We start from the raw sequence: 25130 nt of genomic DNA, 5'->3' as shown, positions 1-25130 counted from the left end.
TTCATAGCTGAAAGAGCTTTAAGTCATAATTAGCAGTGGATCAAAGAAAAAGTCCTGCTTCCTAGGGCTATTTAGTCCAGTGAGAAAGCATTAAAAAGGTTCTTGGAAAGAAAGTATGGAGAGTATCTGAGTCTGTGTGAGCTGAGCCAGCCTCCTCACTTGCATTGAAAGCATATGTTTTGAAGCCCTTACCCTGATGCCTGTCGCTTTGTGGCTTTTCCACAGAGGCTTTTTTTTGCTCTGTTTTATGCATACATTTAATTTTCTAGAGAAGAATTATTCAATTTTCATTATCTGAGACTGTCATTGAAAGTACAAACTGTAAATGTGTCTCTGACAGCTTGTATAACTCGGAGCCAAATTGTAAATTGCCTTCTTCTAGACCACTGAACACCTATCACAGTATATTAAACCTAGTTTAATTGATTTGGAAAAGCTTTAAGGAAGTGATCAAGCCAAAGATCACCAGTTACTTTCCATTCCAAATCCCTCTCTCCCAGGATTATCTCTTTTCCCAGGACTGTTCATTCTTAAATGGCCTTAATGACTAGAAAAATGATCATTTTCCTAGTAATTTTTTTTCTAGTGGTTCATTTCCAAGGTGTCTCAATTTCTCTTAATATGAGTTAAGCCTTAGCCCTCCTACAGGAAAGAACTGTGACGTGCAAATCCTTTGCGAACGTGTATCTCTCTGATGTGTGGTTTGCAGCTCATAATTGGGTAAGTAGTTCAAATCAGCTTTTTGGGACTGGCTGTTGAAAATGGATTTGTTTTGTGTTGGATCCTCATTGTGTCTTACTCTTTGGATGAAACTGCAGGAGTTTCTATGGAGAAAAAACTGTAGGTAGAGGTGTAAATACAATATATTATATGTTCTGTGCTTTTAAAACAAAGTAAAAATCCCTGAGTTGAAATAATTTGAAAAATTTATAGGAAACAGTATTTTTAAACAAAGAGTTGGAATTAAATGTTTGGGTCCTGGTTTATCACACATCCTGGTAGTGGTTAGCTTGGTAAGTTAGGGGAAGTCTTAGGACTGTTGTTTAAGATTCTTTAATGATTTTTAACTTGGATGCCTGGACTTAATTGTTATATAAACTGAAGGTGGGCTTGTGCATAGTGCATGTCCATAAACCCTGTTTTGACTGGTTTTGCTAGAAGACACAGGAAGGAGGTTTGGGAGAGGACAGAGTGGCTTGGTGCTGAAGGTGGCCTGGCCACGGGCACTCTAGTGGCACCTGAAGGGGAGCAGCAGCCTTTCCCGAGGGCATCCAGCCGCTCATCCCCACAGGCTCAGCCCGAAGGAGTGATGGCACTGGCTGTTAGATAAAGTGATAGACTTCAGTTTATAGCTTTCCTAAATCTTTGTGCCTCTGTTATGCTTTCATGTATTTGAGCATAATTTCGTTCAGTTTTGTAGCACAGCAGTGCCATGCAGGAGATGCTCAAATGAATAGCTCTGAGCTATTAGGAGATGCTATTGCAGTAATTCTGTTTATCAGTGGTCAATTAAATAAAAACCTTTTGATCTCTGAGCCTCTTGCTTATCTTGCTAGAGATGACCAATGATGAAGCAGTGAGTGTTCCAGTCAGCCCCAACTGCTGCCAAGGCTGAGGTTTGGGGAGCAGTCCCACAGGTGATAAAAGCTTTTCCTCCTCCAGAGGAGCCGGGAGCAAGTCTGTGTTTCTGAAACTGTGCACAGAATGCTGCAGGATACCCTAGGAGTGTTCCTTGTGCTGTACAGAAGGGGTCAACTCCGCTTTCCTATGGTTAGGGAGATGGAGCACCTCTGCTCTGAGGAAAGGCTGGGAGAATTGGGGGTGTTCAGCCTGGGGAAGAGAAGCTTTGGAGTAAGCTAATTGTGGCTTGCCAGTGCACGAAGGGAACCTACAAAAAGAGAGACTATTTACGGGGCGGGGGGAAAAACTTTAAACTCCCAGAGGGCAGAGTTAGATGGGATGTTGGGAAGAAATTAATCCCTGTGAGGGCGTGGTGGCACAGGGTGCCCAGAGAAGCTGTGGCTGCCCCTGCAACCCTAGAAGTGTCCAAGGCCAGGTTAGATAGGGCTTGGAGCAACCTGGTCTACTGGAAGGAGTCTCTGCCCATAAGAAGAGGGGGTGGAACAAGATGATCTTTAAGGTCCCTTCAAGCCCAAACCATTCTGGGATTCTATGATTCTATGACCTCCTCCTCTGCCAAATAAACCAGGTGAGATGAGCAGGGAAAAACTGAACTTGGGAACCTTCAGAACTGAAATTAACACACTAGTTAAGCATCAGGTTCACAATTAACGTGCTTGTGTTCTTCCTGCACGTTGTTAGTGTGTCAACAAAGATCTGCCTCTGCAGGGCACTGCCTTTCACTCATACTTTAACTTCTGCCAAGCTGCTTCTTCAGGCGTGTCCCTATGGCACACCGGCAGTGAGCATTGCACCATTTCCTCTCTCAGGGCACAGGAGGGAGGCCATCCTGCAAAATAAGTAAAAGTACATCATTAACCAAAGGACATTAAACATTAACATATAGGGATATGAAGTTTGCATGTAAGTATCCTTGATCTGTGGTCTGGTAGCACAATGAAATGGAGATCTTTAATGACTTTAAAACATTTATATATTCTTACTGGATTTTTTTTTTTTTTTTCATTTCCTTCTGTTGCTCTAGTCTTGCCAGGGAACACAAGGGATTTAGAAGCCAGAGTTGCACAGTAACAGTCCTTATGGCAAGCAACATATCCAGGGGGAGAATGTCAGGCATCCACCCTTAATCAAGTGGAGGATTCTTCCAGGGCTTCATGAGATGTGTGTGGAACTAGCAAAAGGATTGATTTTTGCTGTACTAATCATACCTGGTGCAAACTGCTGCAGACTGATTGTAGAAAGCAGGGACGAATGCCAAGTTAAACATCCTACATTTTGGTATTTCTTCCAGAAAAAACCTGGGCATTGTTAATCGGCTGCAGGTATTTGTAGCCAAACTTAGTTTTTTGCTTAGGACCCAAACTTGTGAGAATCAGAATATCTGTAAAGCTTGTCTGACACTTTTGGGCAGCACTCTTAAACTTCCCTGCTAAGTGCCTCATAAAGGATTCAGTCCTAAAGTGAATTTGGCCTCTAGGCTTACCCTGTAAAGCTCATAATCCAAGAGAAGGATTTACTTTATGTGGACTGATTGGATGTGACTTGATGAGCACAGCCTCTTGCTGTCTGAGAGTACTTACCTTTCTGTTCCCCCACTTTTTGGACCAAACCCAGGTGTAAGGTGAGCCAGAGAGATGAGATTCTTTTGTGTTGTGCTTTCCTGCTGGGAGCTAATGGTATAGGATTCCCCCAGCAGTGGGATGTGCTGGGCTGCTGTGGCTTTGCAGTATATTGCACCTCTCAATATTTCAGAGCGTGCAGATCCTCCCAAGCTGTGTGAGTGCTGGCGCCGACTCCGAAGTCTGCAAGAGCCTGCTGTGTCTTCTCAAGAGCTGAAAGCAAGGTTCCCTCATTCCTGAGTTTATTTCCATGGAAAACCAGTGTGAGTTGGCTGCTCCCTAGCATGCACCGAGGCAGAAGGAATTTCCTTGCACTTGTGGGAATCTCGCTCCATAAATCTGCTTATTGTTTCATTCTTGATGCTGGAAGTGCCGGAAGGTCAGTGAAGTCTCCTCACTGGGAAGCTCTTTTTGCAGTGGGAGAAGAGGGGCAAGAGCTCTCGTTTTAAACTGGTTCTAACAGAGACTAAAGGAGTTGCCTTAATGGGGTTGGTAAGTGCTAGAGGAAGAAAATCAAACAAGAAACCAAACAACAGCTAAGCTGCCCTGGGAAATCACTGAGGGGAATCCATCTGATGCCTTCTTTCTTAGTTATGCAGTTTTCAGCTGTGAGTGGCTCAGACAGACAAAATCCCTGAAATTAGTGAGCTCAGAACTCACTGAATTCTTCAAACTTTTTTTAAACAGTAGTTGACAGCCCCCTTAATTTTGAGAAGAGAATTACAAACCTTTTCAGTTAAGATTCAACTGGTGAATCTGGAAATTAAGGAAAGGAATTTAGCTCTCAGGTTTCAAAGCTGACACAGGTTTAAACACATCCTAGTGTTCTATTTGGGTTCTGTGTTTCAAGTCTTCAGGATTCAATGGAATTAAAATTCTCAGCTTTTCCCCCCCAGTAACCATGAGGATTGTATTAAAGAAGCAGAATTGAAACCATCCTGCTCCAGTAAAGCAAAAATATTTTCATGGTGAAACTGTGGTCTGGCACCACAAACTGTCAGGGAGAGCTTCCAGCCCTATTCTGTGTTGTCTGCCTGAGGCAGGAAGGACTATGTGAAGGTTGGATGAAAGAGGGAGTGTGAGAGTCTGGTGTACCCTGCCTATCATCTATCCTAAGTTAGGAATAGGGTAATTCTCTGTAAGTTGTTGACTCTTACAATAAATTAAAAATACAGACTGAGAGAAGGTTTTGGTTTGGGGTTTTGATTTGGTTTTTAGTTGGGGGAAAAGTGAGGTGGATGGTTGCAAAGGAAGCACCTGTTAAAAGCAACAGATTCTGCCTGACTTACGTGCTTAATATGGCAGCTCAACTTTTTTCCCTTTTATTGCTTCCTGTTCCCTCTCTTATCACCCAGAGGCTCAATCAAAGCCATACATGCAGTGATGTTCCTGCTCAACAACAGTTCCTGCTGCAACTCCTCATTCCAGTGTCTCCAGGGCAGTAGTAATGCCTTGGAGAAAGGCACAGGGAAGGATAAGGAGCAGTTACTTCATCCCTGCTTTTTCCCTTTTCTGCAGAGAATTAACCTCCTTCCTCCTACCCCCTCCTTTTCCTGGGCACTGTGGATTACCTGCTTCATTTTAGGCAGATGGGCAAAGGAAGCAGGATGAGAAGGGGAGTATTTATAGCTCACCTCCTGTTTATGTTCCCTTCCTAGCAGATGTGATAGAGCTTTGTACTAATGCTGGAAGAAGAGAAAATTCAGGCAGAACAAGAATTGAGGCAAATGATCCTTTGCTAGCGCGTGGGTCATACAAAGTACATCCAAATCTGAAGGATAACACTTCCCATGTCTTGTTGGCATTGCCTCTTTTTTGTGTCCGTCTACAGCCTCATTTTAAAATACAGAAGAAGAACATCCGTGATGAAATAACACTGCAGTTCAGATGGGTTTTTGTTTGCTTAACCTTCATCTGCATGAAACGCTGCTCTGTGGAGGCAGTGGGCGCAGAATGTTCTTTTGGTGTAAAATCTGACCTCTTGAGTGGGATGGAGTAAGAGCATGCTGTCAGAGAGAGGAATGAGTTCAAGCCAGTGGGATTTTTAATCAGACAAGTGTTTGGGTCCTGGGAGGCAAGCTGTACGGTTAAAAATGGCAGCAGTTTGGACTTTAGAGAAAATTATACTCAAAAGTATTACGGCTTGTTGCTATCACTTCGAGGGCACAGCTCTTGGGTACAGGGGCGTTTCCCACCGTGTTCGCTCTCCCTGGGGGTTTGCATGGATTCAGTGGGAGCCAGGGGTGTTTTATCACATCCCAGCCTCCAGAGCGGTAGCGCAGTGTAAACCTGGAGGGAAATACGGCTATGAAGGGATTCCCTGGAGGGAAATTGGCTATGTTAATGTATCCAGAGTCTATAGCAAGGAGCTGGAGTAGGTCTTCCATACAGGGTTGCAAATCCCCGGTGAAGCTGGGCTAAATTTCAAGGGAAGATTGAGTGTTTTTTGTGGGTGTGGGGTTTTTTTGGTTTTTTTTTGTTTTTTTTTTTTTTTTTTTTTTTTTTTAGTAATTTTTTCCCTCAAAGGGAGCACCTGGAAGTGGGCAGTCTAGGCACCTCAGAAAGAAAAGAAGGGGGAGGGGGTGAGAGATGCAGGCAGGTATCTCCAATGGCAGATAGGCCTGTTTTGATCCCTTTGGAGGTGTCTGAGGATGGCAGTAAAGATGCTGAGGAGGAATTATCAGGAATTAGCTGAAGCTGGCAGGACAGTGCCTGGGTGCTGGCAGCAGGTGGGTCCCTCATGAGGTGCCACCATCTTCCCCTGGTCACCCCACTGCCCTCAGCGGCCCTCAGTGAGGAGCTGCTGTGGAAGGGAAGGTCCTTTGAGTGCTCAGAGCCCTGCACTGGCTCCTTTGTGACGGGTTTTATTGGCAGACTGGTTTAATACTCATTGGATGGGTTGCCTGGGGCTGGGAGGGATATCTGTGGTTGAGGGGTCTTTGTGAGGGCTGAGGGGGTTCTCTGATATCTGTGGGGTGTCTTAGGAGGCTGAGAAATGGCTGGGGTTGAAGAGTCTCTGATCTCTCTGGGGTGTTTGGGGCTGAGGTGTCTCTCTGTGGGGTGCCCGGGGGGTGGGGATCTCAGTGTGCAGCGTCTAAGGGATTTCTGGGCAGTTGGATCCTGGAGAAAGGTTTGGCTTACGGGGAAAATGTTAATTTCAGCCTGTTTCTTGATATTACCTTCTTTTATTGGCAGTAGATCAACTTTCCCTTAGTCCAGTCTGTTAAGCCAGTGAGGAGTGGTGACTGCCTTTATCCTTTTATCCTGCATCTTCCTGTGCTGTTCCCAAGGAGTGAGGGAGCAGCTGGCTGGGCAGCTGGCCTTAGTCAATCCTTCACAGCTAAATGTACTTAAATCCAGTCAGACATTATGTGCTGGTGCAAAAAACACTGGCTGTGTTGGGAAGTCACACATCACACCCCTGGGACAGCAGCTTTCTGGTTAGGGCATGGTTTTGCCCTGAGTATCCTTTACTTTGCAGTCAGCTGATGTGAAGGGGAAGGAGAAGGGAAGACAGAAGGGGACTTGGATAATTTAGGATCAACGTACTGTTTATGAGAGACCAAAATGTAACAGATTGAAGGAGGAGAGATGAGGTAAAGATGAGTAAATGGAGCCTTTCCACATGTTTGAGGTGGGTGGCTTGGGGTGGCATGGCTGCTTGGGGAAGCTCACAGCAATTTTCATCACTGAGATTCCAGCATGGAGGTTTTAGGATAACCACTTTTAGAGCCAGGAAAGACATTCAGTGTTTCATGAAGCAAACGTCAGGATAAAGAGGAAAATAGCTCTTGTTGGAAAAAGTGAGCTGCTTTGTATCAGACTTAAGGCAGCCTCCTGTAAAGGAGTCCCCTCATAATTTGTAAATTAGATGTTGCCAGAAGCACTTGCAAATGTGTCTCTAAAATGCTTTAGTTGTAGTAGAGCATTATGCAGAGAATGCTCTGTTTTTCATAAAAGCTCTGCAGTTCTTGCTGCATTGGTACTCCAGGTAATGAGTTAGCAGCATGTTTTACTTGGGTTTTGGAGAAAGATGTTCACCTTTTTTCATGCTTGGGGTGTTGTGGGTTTTTTTTGTTTGTTTGCTGTGCGTCGTGTCCAGGGAGGTTACAACCACTGGCAGGGAAACAGCTGAGATAAGTCGTCTTTGTTAAGCTCGAGAATCCATTTATTCCCCTTACCCCGTGCCGGGGTGCGGGTGAAGACAGAGAGAGAGAGATAGCAGGGGGCAGAGTCGTGGGTTTTATAGGATATTGCAGGGGAGGAGTCTTAGGGTTTGGGTCAAGGGAGGAGATAACACTAGGAGGATAAGATCAGTTTTCAGCCTCCTCAAAACAGGGCTCCACAAATCTTTCTGATTTTAATTAGAGTTTGGAGACTCAGTCTCCTAAAGTTGTTAGCATTCCATCATTCCTGGAGAACAGGAGCTGCTTCTTCCTTTTCTAGCAGAGAGCACTCACTGGCAGGTCGATTTTTCCAACAAGGCTTTGATTAACTTTGTCACCCAGGTAGTACTGAGAAAGCTACATTAGGACCTATAGAGATGCTGTTATTTTTACCTTTGGGTGTCTATTACAGACCTGGACAAGGCTGGAGGAAGCATTAGTTTTAGGTGGGGGACTGGGACTTTTTTCCTCCTGCTCCTTTAATCATTTTGGGAGCACAGCTTCTCCATAACCTTGAGCCTCTTAACATGCATCTTACTGCAGATAAGGCAGGAAATGAAGGATTTGATGGATGTGGAATGTGAATTCCTGCACGTGTTCTTGTGAGACTCAGAAAGTTATCCTAGTGCTTAAAGCTTCTCATTTCAGCAGTCTGGCTTTGGTGCTTTTCACACTCCCTAGTATTGCTTATTTTGGGAGAGGTGGACAAGGCTGTCTCGACTAAAATTTGGGTGCAGTTACTCCACACTTTGTTGGGAGCTGTTGGCTGTTTGCCTAGGGGCATATCTGGAGTTCCTCTCTCTGCCCTGCACTGCTCCCATCCCCAGCTTCAGCCTTCTGACATCTTTCTGTATGGAGCTGTTGAGCTGCAGACATTGGATAATGGCTTCAAACATTTCTCTCCATCTCAGTTTTAAAACAACGGTCTCCCCTCAGGAGTAAAAATGATGGCTAACTCTTTAAGCTGTTGCTAACACTGCATGATGTATCATGGCATCTCGGTCTCTGTTCATTTTTGACTTTATTTGTTCCTTTTCCCTTTCCTACCCAGCAGGGCCTGTTTTTGTCGATAAGGAATTACTCCAGCAGCACAGTTCAGAGCTGCAGGAGTGACAGATATGAGTGTTTTAACAACATCTCTCCTGTAAAATGTACTGGCAGCACACTGCTGGGGAGGAGAGTGTTAAGGAAACAGAGGGGTTCAGCCCATATTGGAATGCAAGAATTGTGCAAGGGGTTAAGTCTGGAGGCACCTCAGCTTTATGATGAGTCACCTAACATGCCCTGGTTTTTCAACCTGTTTTGCTTTTTCCCTGTTTTGTTTTAAGAGGGCAGGAGGCTTCTGGAGTGAGCTTGTATCTGTCAGATACTTGCAGCCTTAAGGTAAAGTCTTTGCATGTGTTACCTGATAGTATCTTCCAGCTACATGGTTACTTTGCAGTGGGATGGTGCTGGGTTTAGAGGGGTTCAGGATGTTCTGGGAACTGCGTTGTTGGGCTGTCATTCATATCTGGTGGAAAGGCAGAGTCCTGCTATGTAGTGTTTGAAAAATGGATAAATTACGTTGTGTAGTGGAGGAGATTGAAGCAGTAATAACCTCTTACTAGTGCTAGCTGTGCTGTGGGATCAGGTAAAACAGGTCAATAAACAGTCTTTGGGGTAGTGCTCTCTGACTGAAGAAGGTTTGTGCCTCACTGAGTGAATTCTGCCCACTTGTTTTTGTATCTGATACTGTTTTTGGAAGGGTTGAAATTCCCTTCCTTAGGTAAAAATTAGTTCTGAAAATTGATTTGTGTGTGTGTGGTACCACATCTGATCCTTGAAGCTTCTGATCTTGTTAATAATATAATAGTAATGCTAAGATAATACAGCTGGATTTGTGCAGTATGTGGGGCTGTAGCTGTGTTTTTCTCAGATAGTTTTGAGTCTAAAATTTGGGGTTTTTTCGAGTGGGAGGGGTAGTCCTGGTTTTGCTCAACAGTAGCACATGGTGTCAGAAAGTCAAGAAGACTTGCTTATTTTGCTTGCAAAAAGGCATATTTGCCCTTTGGTTCCCAACAAACAGGTGTTTTTTACAGCATTACATTGGTGAAACATTGAACTTCCCACTTGAGTTGTAGCTGTTTGGTGCCCACTTCTTTTCCTGTGTTTGATTGGACCCTGGGAAGCTGAAAATGCAGTTGAGAGGAGGCAAATTGAAAATGACTGACGCTTCATTGTCAAAACTGATAGAAATGAAGTATAAATACAGCACATATCACAGTGAATTTCTATAGCTGTCAATGCAGTGACCATCAGGGCCAAAGGTCCTGCTTTCAAGAAAGATGAGTGGAAACTATTCTTGGTTTGGATATCAGGCTTCAGAGGACAAGGGAAGTAGCAATTAAAGCCATTTAAAGTAGATTATCAAAGGCAACCTCATGAAACAGATTTGGAGAATTTGGCAGAGAAATAATCAGCAAACCTGGGTTTTGTTTGCAAGCTTTGTTAGAAATTTACTTAAACAAGTTCTCCCTGTAAGATACCTTTCTAAAAATGTAGGTTTGGCAGCCGTGTTTTAGCAATTAGGAAAGAAAAAGTATCCCAGACCGTAGGAATGTCCAAACTGGGCGACAGCTTTTGAAAGATCTGAGGCTAGCCACTGAAATATAAACCACCAGAGACAGGTGAGAGCTGGTGTGTTATGCCTTACTCTAGTTTACAGCTGAGCTGTTTTGTGTGCCAGAGTTGTAATTTTGGTGTTGGGGAAGGATTAGTATATAACCATTGTAATGTAATCTAAGAGACTTTAAATCAGCCTGGGTGTAGATTATCATGGGCAAATGAGTCTCTTGCTAAGTTTGCAGAACATACAAACCCATTAATGTGCTTTCTTCTTGTTGGGGTCTTGTGGTTTTGTTTGTTTGTTTGTGTTTTTTGTTTTTGTTTTGCTTTTTTTTTGTGTGTGGTTTTTTTTATTTTTATAGCTCAGTATTACAATTACCGCTTTTTATGTTGGAACAATTTGTTCTTCTGGGCATAGGCATGTTTACTATTTCTTGTCTCAGAGTTTGTCTTCCCTCTGTAAGGACATGAAAAAAGTAGTGTTGGCATGGAAAACAACCAAAGAGGATGAACCTGTTAATCCACAACTCTGTAAACATCTCTTCTGGTTGTGCAAAAAACTTACTGTTTTTAACCTTTAAAAGTCTTGTGCTTTGATACGATTTCTAACTCTGTGTAGTAGGCTAAATGGATTTCTTAAAACTGATTGACCATATGGCTTTAAAAGTACATGTCACATCAAGGAAAACAAACCCCAGCTGTTCTGTTCTAGACTCTCAGCTAGGTGTGTGGAGGTGAACTTGGCTGCGGGGGGAAGCCCCGGGGGGTGCCAGATGGGAAGGGAGGTGGCTGTTCCTGGCAGGTGCTCTGGGTTTGTGGCTGTCCCTGCGGCGGATGGGACGAAGGGAAGAGCCTGGCACTGGGGAAGGGGGCACAGGGGGTGGCGCTGGGCCAGCTCCTGCCAGACTCTGACCATTTGTCTTTTTGCTATGCCTGCGTTTTCCAGGTGCACCAGCGGCTGTCTCCCTGGCAGAGCGTGAGAGTGGTGTATTGCAGTACCGTAGTGCCCTCTGATGGTGAGTACACAGGTGCACTAGCTCCTGCCTCGCTGGGACTTGTCTAACTCACATCTCATTCCCTGCCCCCTTTCCTGATTGAGGCTTTTTTTGGCTGGACGCCAGTCCACTTTGGAGCTAAGGAAGCAACAGAGAGAGCAACGTCTAGAAGAATTAAGGCAGCGGGCAACTTTTCTGTGAACCGTCCTTACAAAACTGGATGGGCCTTATAAAGGAAGATGGCATTGTGTGTAGCTGTCTAAATCTTTTTTCCAGACTTCTTTCTGATGTAGCTGTGAGGTCTGTATGATCCCTACTCTTCAGGGCGCTGCCCATTCTGGAGGGAGGTGCCAGAGGCTGGAGCTAGGCTTTGTTCAGTGGGGCCAACCACTAGGACACGAGGCAAAGGGCAGAGACTGATGCACAGGAAATCCTACCTGAACACGAGGAAGAGCTTCTGTGCACTGGAACAGGTAGCCCAGAGAGGCTGTGAAGTCTCCCTCACTGAGGCTACTCCAGAACCATCTGGACACAATCTCTGTGTCTTGTGCTCTGGGATGTCCCTGCTTGAGCAGGGAGGTGGCACCAGAAGACCCACTGTGGTCTCTTCAGCCTGACCCTACCTTCCCTCTTAAGTCCATTTATGTAACAAAAGTGCAGTTCATATCAGCTACATGCCAAAATGGTCAAAAGCATCATTTACTGCAGTGAATAAGTTGTGAAGCCATGGCAGTGTCATTCCTTTATTTGAGTTCTGGGGCAGCTGAAACATGAGGCTTTTTTGATAAGGTTGTCAGAGTATAAAGCAAAAGGGTGCACTGGTGGTACTTTAAAAATCTTGGTGTGCCACAATGCAAAGAGGAAAGAAGCAGCTTTCAGCTTGGTGCCTGCTTAACATCTGCATGCTGTGTACAAGGAGTGGAGCACTTGTGATGACAGATGAGTGAATCCTCTCCTCTCCTTGTTAAGGCTTGTTAATAAGGTCTGAAAGCTAATAAATGAAGGGTTCCTGTTTCCTCTGCCAGGGTAACAAGTGTGCAAAGAGAACGACTGACTGCTCTGCAGAGCTTACATGAAAGCCTGGAGCTTAAATAGGTACATGTGTAGAGGATGTGTAAGGTTGAGAAGATGTCTGCTTGTGCCTGAATTGATTTTACCTCTCCTCCTGTTGTGCTTGAATAAATCTCTCATTAGTTGCTCCGATAACTTTGCCATTACCAGTAGCCAAAGTTCAGCGCTGACTTCTTCAGCCACACTTTTTTCTTTTACTGTCCTTCATTTTGACCTCATTTGTTGCTTAAGTTGATCTTAGGCAAAAATGGAAATTTTTGAAAAACAATATCCATGCTGGTGCACATATGGTTGAGTCAAAATGTTGTGCTGCTTGGATGGAGCTCATACCTCAAAGCCACCCCCGTGCTTAACATATCTTGTAAAACTTTTTAAATCCTCCGTGGTCTAATTTAGCATCATTCCTGGCCAGGCTGTAGGTGACTGTAAATGTAAGTGAAGCACACTTATATAAATTTCTTTTACTTGTCCCATGCATTTAAATCCTGGCTTAAAATTTAACTGGGGGAAGATGAGCTGAGCTCTGTGATTAGTGAGGCGCCAAATGCTTTGTCCACTTAGTAACTTGTGAAGTAGATGCAGAAGACGCACAGAGCTGTGGGAGAGAAGAGTGAGGCAGCCATATCATAGGGGCTTATTAATAACTTTTACTGGAGCTGCCTGCTGCTGTCTGTTAGGTTTGTGTTATTGCGTCCTTCAGATTTCCTTTTCTTTGTCTCTTCCCTCTTTGATGCAGTAAAAATCTGTCCAGCATTACCTGTGTGAGAGGTGATGAGAGGATCAACCTGGACTTGTGGACTTTCCCTGCCAGTGAATTAAGCTAGGGAATTATTTTGACAAGATTTTTGCAAGGAAAACATAAAGCAGATGTACCGATGGCTTACTGACCCTGTCTTTCGAAGGAAAATTATTTGGTCCTTAATACTTCACCTATGCTGGAAATCCCAGTGAAAGGCTTTGTTTCCTCCAGAGCTGGCAGTCCTGGAGCTCTGGTTGTGGTAGCAGTGGGGGTACATGGAAAAAGTGTCAATACAATCACTGTTCTCTCTTCTGCTCTGCAAAAAGCTGCCTCTCTGCCTGTGTGGTCCAGGTACCATTTTAAATTTAAAGAAAACCTGATAGCTGGTGTCATAACAGCTGCTGCCTAAGGAGCTTTATATTCTGTCTTACAGTCCAAATAAATTAGTGCTTTGCTTTATTTCTTTCCAGTAAATATCTGATTGTTGTCTCTGAATTTTGTACTTCAAAACACTAAAGTTACTAAAATCTTGTCAGATGTCTGAGTCTTGAGAATAGGCATTGATAGGTTTTCAAATACCAGGGTTTCTTAGGATGCTTTAGTTGTTTCAGGTGTCCATACTTGGTTGCTTCTGTCTAGTCTTTAAGGACTCGAAGGCAGCAATCCCTTGCAAGAGGGAAAAAGCTTTTTTATGCTTGATGCACTTCATGAAGGTGTGTGATAGTTAAGAATGAGAAGAGAATTCTTCTGGTTTTGTGCAAGTGCACTTGGTAGATCCTTTCTCAATATCTACAATCCTCCAATTTTGGAAAGGTGTGTTCCCCCAGGACTTGTCCTCATAATTCCTTTTGCTAGTTAAAATAACGTTATTTGTCTTTATTTCTGCTTCTGTTGACTTTTTGACTGATTGGTTTTGATGTTAGCTGCTTAAAATAACTTAGCATGTCAATCCATGAGTTCAGTTAGTTTATGGAGACAGGAGCTGAGCAGAGCTAAAACAGGTTGGGATACTGAGACAAATTAATTGTGGGCAGGTGTGATTGCACCATCCTTGAGACACAGCAAGTGCTCTGAGCAATAAAAAACCCCCGTTTGTTTTTAATAAAAAAGATACCTATGAAAGCAAATAACTTTGAGGTGTGCTGTTGTATCTTAGCAACTACCTCACTTGAGGACAGTTATGACTGTGATTCAGTAAGAGGCTTAGGGAATATGAACTTTTAACTCCTCTTTTCTGTGTATGAATCTCATGAAGCACATGGGGCTGGTTGTGGCAGTAAAATAATAACCAGCTTACAGCTCATACAGGTCACTACCATGGATTTTAGAATTACAGAAATCCTCGAGAAAGCTCTCGGAAAAGCTTTTGGCAGTACCAGAGAAATTGAAAATCTTGTTTTATCTACACCTAAGTAGTAATGCCTGTCTAGAGAAGTACAAAGTATATTGATCTCATGAATTTTAGATAAAATGACCTTGAAGCCTAAACTCGGAGTGTTGCTCTCCTACAGCCTCATGCTCCTGAATGCTTTCTTACATGTCTTGCCTCAGGAGAAGGAGGAGGAAATCAGAACTAAACAAGAATAAAAACATTTGAAGTGGGTCCTTCCTTGATGTTTCCTAACAGACACAATCTGCCTTTTTCTCCTGAGCTATAAATCCTGATATAAATGGCAGTATTTTGTCTTCCATAGTCCAAAATGCTTTTATTCTCAAAACCTAACCAAAGCATACTGTGCTGCCGTGTTATGGCTTTTAGATACCACGTTGCCTTTAGAACAAAGGTGACTGTGTTTAGAGTAAGTAACTTTTACAAGGTACAGAAAATTACTGCCAAGTTACTGGAGCAAGAATCTTGGCTACACCTCCATTTTTCTTTGGCCATATCTCTTGAGAGAACCAAAAGTTTAGTCTGTTACATTCAGATTATTATCAGGTTTGCTTCTTTCTCCAAGTAGAGAAGATCTGTTACCTTTTAATGATAAGCTTGTATTTTTGCTGTCTCTGTAGAAGTGACGGTGGTTTACCAAAACGGGTTGCCTGTGATTTCTGTGAGTCTTCCATCGCGGCGCGAGCGCTGCCAGTTCACCCTGAAACCCATCTCAGACTCTGTCGGGGTGTTCTTGCAACAGCTGCGAGCAGAGGACGGAGGAATTGATCGGGTTGCAATCTACTCAGCAGGTACTGTTGTTTGCAAACTAATTGATTTACTTGCTTGCCAACTGTTTGCATCAGGCCTTTTGCTTTTGAAGTGAAAGTTCACTGTGGTGTGAGTTCTTTGACCTTCCTGAAAGAGCAGAAGATAGAAATGGCTATTCCTAGAATAAAAATATTGTGTAGTCAGGACTGCCAAGGAAATCAGTCTTAATGGAGGTGTTTTCTGGAGAGTTCCCTATTATTTAGTAAGAAAGTTGCAAGCTGTGGAACCTACATAGAGGTTCAAATCAATTTATAAGGAATTGGGTGTGGAAGGTGGTATACAGGGGACAGTATCCAGCTTTAGCAGTGAAAACTCAGTCATGTTTCACCTTTCCTTGTCCTGGTGAGAAGTATCATCCTTTGGAAAGAATAGAAACCAAAGAGCTGGATTTAGGGTGGTGTTACAACTTAGCCACAGCTTGTTGAAGTCCTTTGTTCCTCCTGCTTAATGCATCATCTGTGTTTTCCTTACAGATGGCACACGTGTGGCCTCTTCCACAGGCATAGACCTGCTTCTGCTGGATGACTTCAAACTAATCATTAATGATGTCTCATACCATGTCAGACCACCAAAGAGAGGTAAAGCAGCCTGCTTCTGCTCAGCACTGGGGGTACATTTCAGTATTCAGTTCCCCGCTTCATTGCAACATGCTTAATTAGCTGGTTCAAGAGCATTGAAGGCTTGTTTCTAAAGGAAAGCCTTGTAGTTTCTAATCCTTGGAGAAAGGATTAGAAAATCCAGAAATCTCCTTGGAGCCCAATTTAGAGATATCCAAGTAATCAGGATAATCACTAATGAAAAGCAGATATTTCATTTTGTTCAAAGCTAGTGCCCCCAGCCCCCAAGAAGAATAAACAAAGAAACAGAATTCCTTTTAATTTACAAGTTTTTCAAAAAAAATTTTTTAATTACTGAAAAGTAATTTGATTTAACTCATTCTGAAGGAATACAATAGAAGGTGGAAATTGGATTGAAACATAGATTATCTGGTTTGGAAGAATAAGTTGTTGCTTCCCCTGACAGCTAGCATTGTTTCCATTTAAGTGCAATACTTTGAATATTGCAGATAAACCTCAAAACCTTGTTAGCTACCAAACAGTAAAATAAAGGAGACTGTGCCCTTGGAATGTTGTGTTATGAAGAATCAGGTAGGAAGGGAAACTAACCTATTTTGAGTCAATAAGAAAAACCATTTCAATAATATTCTTTGGATATGTGTGATTTTCAAGATGTGAAAACATGCAAGAAGCCTTTGAGACATTTCAGCATTACTGGGGGAGGCAGGAACTCAATGTTTTTATTTGCCCTCTTTCTTCTGGGCAGCTTCATAGCCTTCATAAAACACCAGATTCTTGCATGCCTGTAGTTAACTCTGAGGATTTAAACAAAAGGGACAGCTTAGGAAATGCTGTTCTGTTTGGCTCTTGGCTCTCAGATGTGGGGGATTTTGTTATTTTCTGTTATTCTGGAATTGGGAGTGCAGTACTGGGTGAGATCGTTGTTCTTCCGTAAATGTGGGGTAGACTGACCTCTACTAGAGATGATTTTTTTTCCTCTCCATTTCATTAAAAGCACCTTAGCAGAAAGCTCTCCACTAAGACTGGATATCTAACCCACTGGGTATTGCACACACAAAGAAGTACTCTGCTCTGTCACCCACTGTGTGCTGGTAGACGAGCTCAGGGATCACGAAGGTTACAGGAAATTGTCTCCTAGGATGCCCTTGCCAGGGAGATTTCTATAGTTTGTGCTGAAATTAATGTGCCTGCAAATAGGCATTGAGATTAGTTCTGTCAAACTTTGCAGCTACTGCTTTTGAATTTTTACAATATCACCTTGTGTATTTGAAAATGGATCTGCCACAGTACTATAGTTTTAAATAAGTGCTTCTTGATGATCTTCTCAGTAGGAACACATTGAATTTTCTTCATTGGAGAACGTAGGAGCCCTTTAACTAGAATGAAATTGTGTATTTTTTGTGTCTTGGCATGAGCAACTGAGTCATATTTTTCCCTTGAGCTGCTGGTGTTAAAACTTAAGCTGTTCATAGCTATTTGAGTTGGTAAAATCATATTTGGTAACTTAGGTACAAATCCAAGTATGCTACAAAAATTAATTTTTTAATTGCTTAATGTCAAAATATTTTGCTTTAATTTCAATTTTTTTTTTTTTCCACGTGGCCTGTAAGACAACACAAGTAGTCACAGCTCCTTTACGAAGGTATCCTCTAGGAATCCTTTTTGAGTTGGAGTGCAAAGATAAAGCTATTTTTGGGTCGTGGCCTGGTTCGTGTTTCTAGATACTGTGAGGGAGAACTTTGCTCCTTTGCAGGCAGCACAGCTAGGGATGTTACCCACAGGGCATTGGGAACCAATTCTTGGCGCTGGCACTCAAAATGCTGCTACTGAGATTGTTGTGGGGTCCCTAACCTACAGTGTTCAGTTGCCACCACCAATAGCTCTGGTTGCTGGTGGTCTGTAGTCTGAATTCTGCCTGTGTCTTGATAGCTGGTGTTAGGGATTGTAACTAGTTTAGTTTTTGTCTTGAATATAAATATGAATCAGAAGCAGCTGTTGACATCTGGCTAGCTCTATAGGACATATCTCTTTTCCTTGTTCTTATCAAATTTTAGGTGTATCCAGTAGTAAAGCCTGGTTTTCCTTCAAGGGAATCACATTGTCTTAGAGCGCTGGAGCTTTTCCAAAGACTTCTTTGTTGAAAAGATGATTTTGTTCGTTTCCGGTGCAGGTTCATCACAGTTTCCCAAGGACATGTGAGAAGCCCTGTGGGCACAGGTGTGTAAAGCAGCCTCTGTTTTTCCCTAGAGCTCTTAAGCCATGAAAATGCCACAACGCTGAATGATGTGAAGACGTTGGTTCAGCAGTTGTACACAGCCTTGAGCATTGAGGAGCACCAGCTGAACAAGGAGAAGGAGCTGATAGGGAGACTAGAGCAATTGAAGGAGCAACTAGCACCTCTAGAAAAAGTAAGGAGTTTCTCAGTGTGTTGTATTTTATCTTCCAAATGCGGCCTGAATGTATTTCCAGGTTTTAATTGGGTCCCTGGCGTGCTTCAAATAGTTTTAAGATCACTGAACCAAGTGTTTACCAAACCATGTCTGCTTTTGGTTTCTATGGAAATACTTTGTTTCCTTCCTTTAAGTAATTGGAAATAAGCTTGTTAATAAAGACTGGGTCTAATGCAACAGAATGTCTGTGAACATGGAGAAATAAATACTTTCCTGAGGCATTCAGAGCATGCTTAAAGTAAATATAGGTGATAGCAAGATAGTGATGGAAAAGAATTTTGAGTTTGTATAAGCATCATGCTTCGAAGCATGTTTCAAACCACTTAATGTATCTATTACTATAACGGACTATTTTTACATTATTAGCTTTTAACAATATTAACATAATTACTTCTGAGACTGCAAGGTGTGTGTTTCTGCCTTCTGCAGGTAAGGATGGAGCTCAGCAGGAAAGCAGAGAAGAGGACAACCTTGGTGTTGTGGGGAGGCCTGGCCTACATGGCCACTCAGTTTGGGATTCTGGCCCGCCTCACCTGGTGGGAATATTCTTGGGACATTATGGAACCAGTCACCTATTTCATCACCTATGGTAGTGCCATGGCAATGTATGCTTATTTCGTAATGACCCGCCAGGTAGGACTTGTTTTGCTGATGTTGATGCTTCAGTAGAAGACTTTCTCTGGGCTCTATTCCCTAGAAAAATAGCAAAGTTGTGCCTGGTAGAAGCTGCTTTGCCCCTTCCTTATCCTGTTGGAACCCATATGTCACTTGTTTAATTTGTGCTGGCCAGGCAGGTGCTGTGTGGGGGGTGTTCTCATGGTGGTCCTGGCTGGTTGTCATACCAGAAATGCTTTTCTGTGTTTGGTGACTGACTGCTGTAGCCAAACAGATTCATCTGCTGGCAGATATGGTCAGTACAGACAGGTATGGCTGCGTGAGGTACCTTCTGGGCTTCAAGGAAACCCACTGCTCTCACATGCCATGTTGGCCTTTTTTAAAGAGCCCAAGGATCAGGCGTCTTGTTGGAAATACCTTTCACAGATCTAGCCTCCCATCCAGGTGAAGAATCCATCTCTGGATCCTTGTAATTGTGACAGATTCTCTATGGATTTTTCTAGTGCATGATTTGTCTCATCAGTTCCTAGTCCTGCCTAAATAATGAGGAAGGGAGGGTTCAAATGTCTCTACTGTCACAAGGCCATCAGAACAGATGCTGCAGGTGTTCCAGTGTGGTGTCCCAAGGGTCTGTCAGCTGCATCATTGCAGGGGACAGCATTTATAGCTTTTCTCCCTCCTTTTTTCCCCCACAAACTTGTCAGTATGAAATGTTAGTTCTTCTTGCCTCTGCATGGAAGGATTCACACACTGGGGATGGGAGGAAGGTGATAATAACTCATTGCTGGAGTGTAACAAATGAGTAGAGAAGCAAATGTCTGACTTTGCTGGGTCTGGGTGGAATGGAGTTAATGTTCTTCAGAGCAGCTAGTGTGGTGCAGTGTTTGGCATTTATAACCAAGCTGGCCTTGGTAGCACAGCAGTGCTTTTGCTATTGTTGAGCAGTGCTGGTACAGCACCAAGGCCTTCTTTGGTTTTTGTTCTTCTCTGGTCTGTGCCTTCCCAACCCCCTACTTCCCATCCCTGGGAATAGCCTGGGGGTGGGTGAGGTATTGTGAGGGAGCACATCTGGGACAGCTGCCCTGAACTGACCAAACTGATACTCCATACCACATAATGTCACATAAAGTAGGAGGGAGTTTCTCCAAAGCGACTGTTGCTTAGAGTCTGGCTGAGCATTGGTCCGCTGGCAGGAGGTGGTGAGTGATTGCTTTTGCATCACTATTATGTTGTTGTGGGTTTTTTCCTCAGTTATTAAACTGTCTTTAACTTTACAGTTAATTTTTTTTTTTTTCCTACCTTTGGATTCTCTTCTCTCTCCCATCCTGTTGTGCAGCAGTGACTGACTGAGTGGGGGTTTAGCTGCTGGTAGGGGTCATCCACTAACGTGTGAGCTTGGACCAGGCTTGTGCCTTCTGTCAGAAGCTGGCCATTCTCCCAAACACACCTGAAACATACTGTGCTATGGCATCCTATGCTGCCTCCCTGCTGTAGCCTTATTCCTATTTTCTCTCCTTTTTTTTTTCTCTTTAGGAATATGTTTATCCAGATGCCAGAGACAGACAGTACTTACTATTTTTCCATAAAGGAGCCAAAAAGACACGATTCGATCTAGAGAAATACAATCAACTCAAGGATGCAATTGCTCAGGTAACAAGAATTTTTCCAGAAACAAGATAAAGAAATTACTGCTTGCTAGCTCTTCATTCCTATTAATAGGCACACCTCAAGCAAGAATGAATGTATTTTAGGTTTTCAGCCCATTTTCTTGTCGCAGCCCCACTGCAATCGCTGAATTAGCTTTTATATTCCCTGGAATAGAACTACTGTAAGCATAAATCAACACAAAACCAGTATAAATCTTAAAGGGCCTTTCAGAAACTGCTGGTAGATCTTGAGTTGCTTCAGATTCTATATGCCTCAGAGGAGCCTAATTCAAGATTTCTTCTCAGCTCCTACACACCATATGGATTTAGTGAGGAATGGAGACTTGTGTCCATTCAGTTCAGGTCTTCCTGATGGAGCGCTTCAGTGCTCTGAAAAGTAATGTTCAGAACATGTAGTTGTAGTGTTAAAGTCAGTGGGGGCAGATTTTTCAGACTCTGGAGACAGACACTCTTGACACATTATCCACTCTGTGGGATATGTTCAGCAAAGGACTCTAATAGAGATGTTTCCTTGCGTTTCTCAGAGTCTTATATTAGAAGGACAGTGTGAGCAGAAAAAGCAGAGTTATCACATTATTTTTCATTCATACAACATTATTGCTCTCTATCATCCTTTATTCCCATTTCTCTGGAAATGATGCAGTGTAAGATAATCCAGGGCAAGATGAGTTCTGCTCCTGCCTTGGAGAACAAATTGCATAAGGAAGGACCCACAGGACTTTCTGAGGTTTCTTATGCCATTGGGTGGCTGTATTTTCCTGGAGCTTTTCTTCTAGAATCAACCATCCCTAATAATCTTGTTGGGATCTTGGGTCATTGTTAGCTTTAAAAAAAAAAATAAAAAAAAAATCCAGTGAGTTTAGGAGAATCCAAATCTTCCCTACCCTATTCCTTTAAGTGGCTGCATGCAGACAAGTTAAGAGAAATACAGCTGAGAATGGTTTTCCTAAACATGAACCTGCAACTCTGTTTTCACTCTTTGGACAATTTCCTGCTGGATAGGGGGAAAAAAAAAGGAAATGTGGGAAAACTTTTCTTTCTCTAAACGGAAATGGTATTGGGGGGGAAGTTGTTTTGGGAGCTTGTGCTTTATAATGTGTCTTTTACTTTTAGGCAGAATTAGACCTTAAGAGGCTTCGAGACCCACTGCAAGTTCATCTGCCCATCCAGCAAATTTCTGAAAAGGACTGATCAGCAAAGAAGCTCTGAACCCTTGCAAAAAACCTGTTCATAGCTCTTGCCTTTTTTAATTAAAGCATTGCAGGTGGAAACTGGGACGTGGTGTGGGGGGGTGGAGGGTTTTTACCTTTAATCGAGATGAAGGACTGTAAAAGGGCAAAATCTCTTAAATCTGAAGATGGGACATTGTGGAATGTTAGTTCTGAAAAGGGCTTGGAAAATAGTCACATTTTAAAAATTGTCAGAATGACGATTGTGTACAAATATGAGACTGGGGGGGCGTTCCTGAAAAGAATGTAACGCTGGGGTGTAGGGGTGTCTTCTTCCAGCTTTGCAGGGTCTGCCTCTTGATAAGACACCAGCAGCCTGCTTAGCTTTTTAAATTTTCCTTTACCTGATTCCAATCTCTCTTTCTCTCTTGAAAAAAACAAAAGGAGAAAAAAAAAAAAAGAACAAAGAATCCAAGCCACCTGGATCTCTGGCTGGTGATCAGAACTTGCACTCCATCGCCATTAACACGCACACTTCTGGTCAGACCTGGTCTCTTTTATAAAGTTACTACAAGACTGCTTTCTACCGGAAAACCGTGAGCTTCCCCTTCCCAGTCCACCCCCTGTGCTCCACTGACTTCATCTTTTACTTATTTGTAGCACAGATTGGTTGTAGCCAAGTGAGAGAAGGAAGGAGGTTTTTTTTGGGACATTTGATAATCAATATTTGGGATTATTCAGTAATAACTCTATAAACTTTGCGTCCCAGTTCCCTTGAGCTCCTCCTAGAAATCTATGGCAGCATTGCATGAGTGTTTTTTATATTCAGTCTTCAGGGAGGGAGGTTCTTCTCTTCCAACCCCAAATCTGAGAGCCACCTGGACTATGAAATTATGAAGGCTTAAAGGATTACAAAATTGTTGCTGGAATCATGACTCCTGCTTTTGAATGAACAGTTTTGAGACATGGAATAATGGAACTTGATGCTTGACTGCTTGTGTAATGGGATAGAAGGTTTCATATATCGTCAAAGCGTTTCCCTTGCTCAGAGGCTTTTTTGAGAGCCTGAGGATCTCACAGCGAAAGACACAGAACTGCTTTGGTTCTGTAGCACTTTCCCCTGATTAAGTAGCTTTAAGTGAACTTTGTGTCCGCATGTCAAAATTTCTTAGGAGTGGCTAATGGCATCTCTTGTTCTTAGCTAAAACGAAATAAAGGAAGGAAGGTCAACCCATTGCCCTCTCTCTTAGCCAAGGCTGGCTGCTTTTTAAGCAGATAAAACATCTCATCACTCAGAGCAGGTCAGTCTGGTTTAGCACCTCTGCTGATAAATGCTGTGGAGACAGGATGAAGGTGGGAGAAGGACACTAAGCTTTATACACAGAAAGACTGGTTGCTTCTTTTTGATGTTTCACTACTACTCCTCACTGTGTCATGAAAAGAGGCTTCTGGTTTTTTTTGGTTTTTTTTTTGGAGAACCATGTATTAAAAATATGGGAAAGAAAATAATTCAGTATTAACTAGATGCCAGGTGCCTTGCAGATGTGGAAACACAGCTGGGATTGCTGCCTATTCTCACTCAGTGGCATGTTGGACCGAATGGGTGCATGTTTCTAGTTTTGGTGGGGGTTTTTTTGTTTGGTTTTTTTTTTTTTTCCTTCCCTTCCCCTTTTCCTCTGTCTTTCCATTTAATTACATTGTGTGATTATTTTTTATCTGTTTTATCCTGTTTGTGTGATGAGTTTTAAAAGGAACAAAGTGAACACAATCCTGTAGCTGAATCCTTGGTGTGTGTTTGGGATGAGGGAGGGAGCATGGAGAAAAGTCCTTCTTAAAAAAAAAAAAAAAGGCAAAAAAACCCCACAAACCTGAACATGTGTAAAATGCTGTATCATTTATGAAATATGTATAAAAGAGCAATGTACTTCTGGAACAATAAATAACTCTTCAATTTTTGAATCGGTGCTCTTGAATAATGTTATTTTCCCCAGCTGAGAAGAGAATATTCCCTGTATGGGTGCTCTCTCCTGAGTTTCCTCCATTTCTTTTTGTTTAGGTTGAGTCTTCTTGACTGACCTTACCTCACCGAGGCCGTGGTGATGCAGTTATTAGCTTTCCTGAAGAAGCCTGGATGGAGAGCTGGCTGCCAGGCCTGGCTGCCTAACACAGGGATCTCAGGAGCAGTTGAGGTGGTGAGGTAGAGATACTTGGTCTAGCAAAGGTTTTTCTTTGTTTGGCCAGCATAGTAACAAGATAAGAATATATACGGGCAGGTAATGCCCAGCAACCCAGAAGAGGTACCTGTGATGTCTGTATTTCTATGGTGCACTCAAGTGCTGTTTTGGAGAAAAACTGGAGTGTTAGGCTTCAGTTCCTCTCTTTCTGGGCCCTTGAATGGTTTGATTTGTTGTGGTGGCATGTGATTTGTTCATTACCTTTAGGAATCAGCCCAGTGTGCTTTGTTCCTAGCTTTATGGGTTATTAGGATGAAATGTTTGGTGCAGGTTTCCATCATGCCCATGGACTGCTTAAAAAAAAATTACCATTCATGATTAGCTACTTTTTGAAAAAGTCAGCTCTTGTGTTTTTCAAAGCTGGCGGGGAAGGGCTGTTTGTCACCTACCTTTAATCACTGTTGACAGGCCTCCTTCCTCTAAGCAACCCTTAGTCTGCTGCTGTCCCCAGGTGAACTTCTGCCACCTTTAGGTAAATTGTTTGGCTCAGTTGTATAAGAATTTGTCCATTTTGGCATCCAGGAGAACAGGAGACTTCGTGACATCTTAGCACCACTGTCTCTGTCTTGAAAGCAAGAAGATGCTGTTACAAAACTGTTCTTGCACATGCTTTAATGTTGTTCTAGAGATGGTGTGGGTAAACTAAAATGCCTACAGTTGTTCCCTGAAATCCAGAAGCCTTCCACTCCAGTTTCAGTGCCTTGGAATGCTAAAACTGAAGGGAAGGGCAGGGTTGGTTTGCTCTCCTGATCCACCCCGTTGTATATCAGCATCAACACAGTCTTTTGCAGCAGCTTTTTCCCCTTTGAGCCAGACAGGTGACAGGGTCCTGTCCCCCTGGCAGCACTAGCAGAGCAGGCAGTGCTGCCTGTGTTTTAATGTACCACTGCACTCCTCAGCCCCGGTGAGGGAGAAGCAGCAGGGCGCACTGCAGTGCTCGGGTGCTGATTTTTCTACCAATTTTGTCATTCTTTTGATTAACGTCTTGTGTGAGGGAGCTTTCGAATAAACGTATGACCAGTTCAAAGTTTCCTGGAGAACTGCATTAAGTTCCCTTTGCCACACCTGTGAAGCTTTACCTTGTAGGCCCCTTCAGGGAAGGTGTTCATGGCCCTTCTTTCCTGAAGAGCAAAGAAGAAACCCTTTTTCTTTCCCCTTGTAATCCTTCCTGCCTGGCAGGCATTGGTGTTGATCATTTTGCTTCAAGTTTTTATGCTTCTATATTGGCTTTAAGAGGGTTTGCATGATGCTCTGAAGCTGCTGTTGGCTGTCAGACCATGGCACTGAGCCAGCCATGTGAAGCTGGCCAAGCCGTCCTGTCTTTGAGCCAGTGGACCAATTTCTTCTATAGCCCCTGAGTTTTTTGTGTCTGTGTGGTGTTA

At 43.0% G+C, this 25130-nt stretch overlaps 2 protein-coding genes across 4 annotated transcripts in view; both read left to right on the top strand.

Moving 5' to 3' along the window:
- The window catches only part of MCU (mitochondrial calcium uniporter), a 76434-nt gene extending 52961 nt beyond the window's left edge, over positions 1 to 23473 (top strand). Inside the window, exons 2-8 of the mRNA XM_040071234.1 lie at positions 10977 to 11046; positions 14846 to 15016; positions 15509 to 15613; positions 17861 to 18021; positions 18493 to 18696; positions 20212 to 20328; positions 21459 to 23473. Coding sequence (XP_039927168.1) covers positions 10977 to 11046; positions 14846 to 15016; positions 15509 to 15613; positions 17861 to 18021; positions 18493 to 18696; positions 20212 to 20328; positions 21459 to 21536 — 906 coding nt within the window. The 3' untranslated portion in view covers positions 21537 to 23473. The remainder of the gene's footprint in view (positions 1 to 10976; positions 11047 to 14845; positions 15017 to 15508; positions 15614 to 17860; positions 18022 to 18492; positions 18697 to 20211; positions 20329 to 21458) is intronic.
- Positions 23474 to 23571: 98 nt separating this feature from the next.
- Positions 23572 to 25130, top strand: part of OIT3 (oncoprotein induced transcript 3) — a 32728-nt gene continuing 31169 nt past the window's right edge. For all 3 annotated transcript variants that reach the window (XM_040070710.2, XM_040070709.2, XM_040070706.2), the window contains exon 1: positions 23572 to 23711. The gene's annotated coding sequence lies outside the window, so the exon portion shown is untranslated. The remainder of the gene's footprint in view (positions 23712 to 25130) is intronic.

This window comes from Hirundo rustica, chromosome 8, assembly GCF_015227805.2.
Source record: "Hirundo rustica isolate bHirRus1 chromosome 8, bHirRus1.pri.v3, whole genome shotgun sequence".
Lineage (NCBI taxonomy): Eukaryota > Metazoa > Chordata > Aves > Passeriformes > Hirundinidae > Hirundo > Hirundo rustica.
Note: the sequence above shows the minus strand (reverse complement) of the source record. Positions and strands in the feature narration are given on the sequence as shown.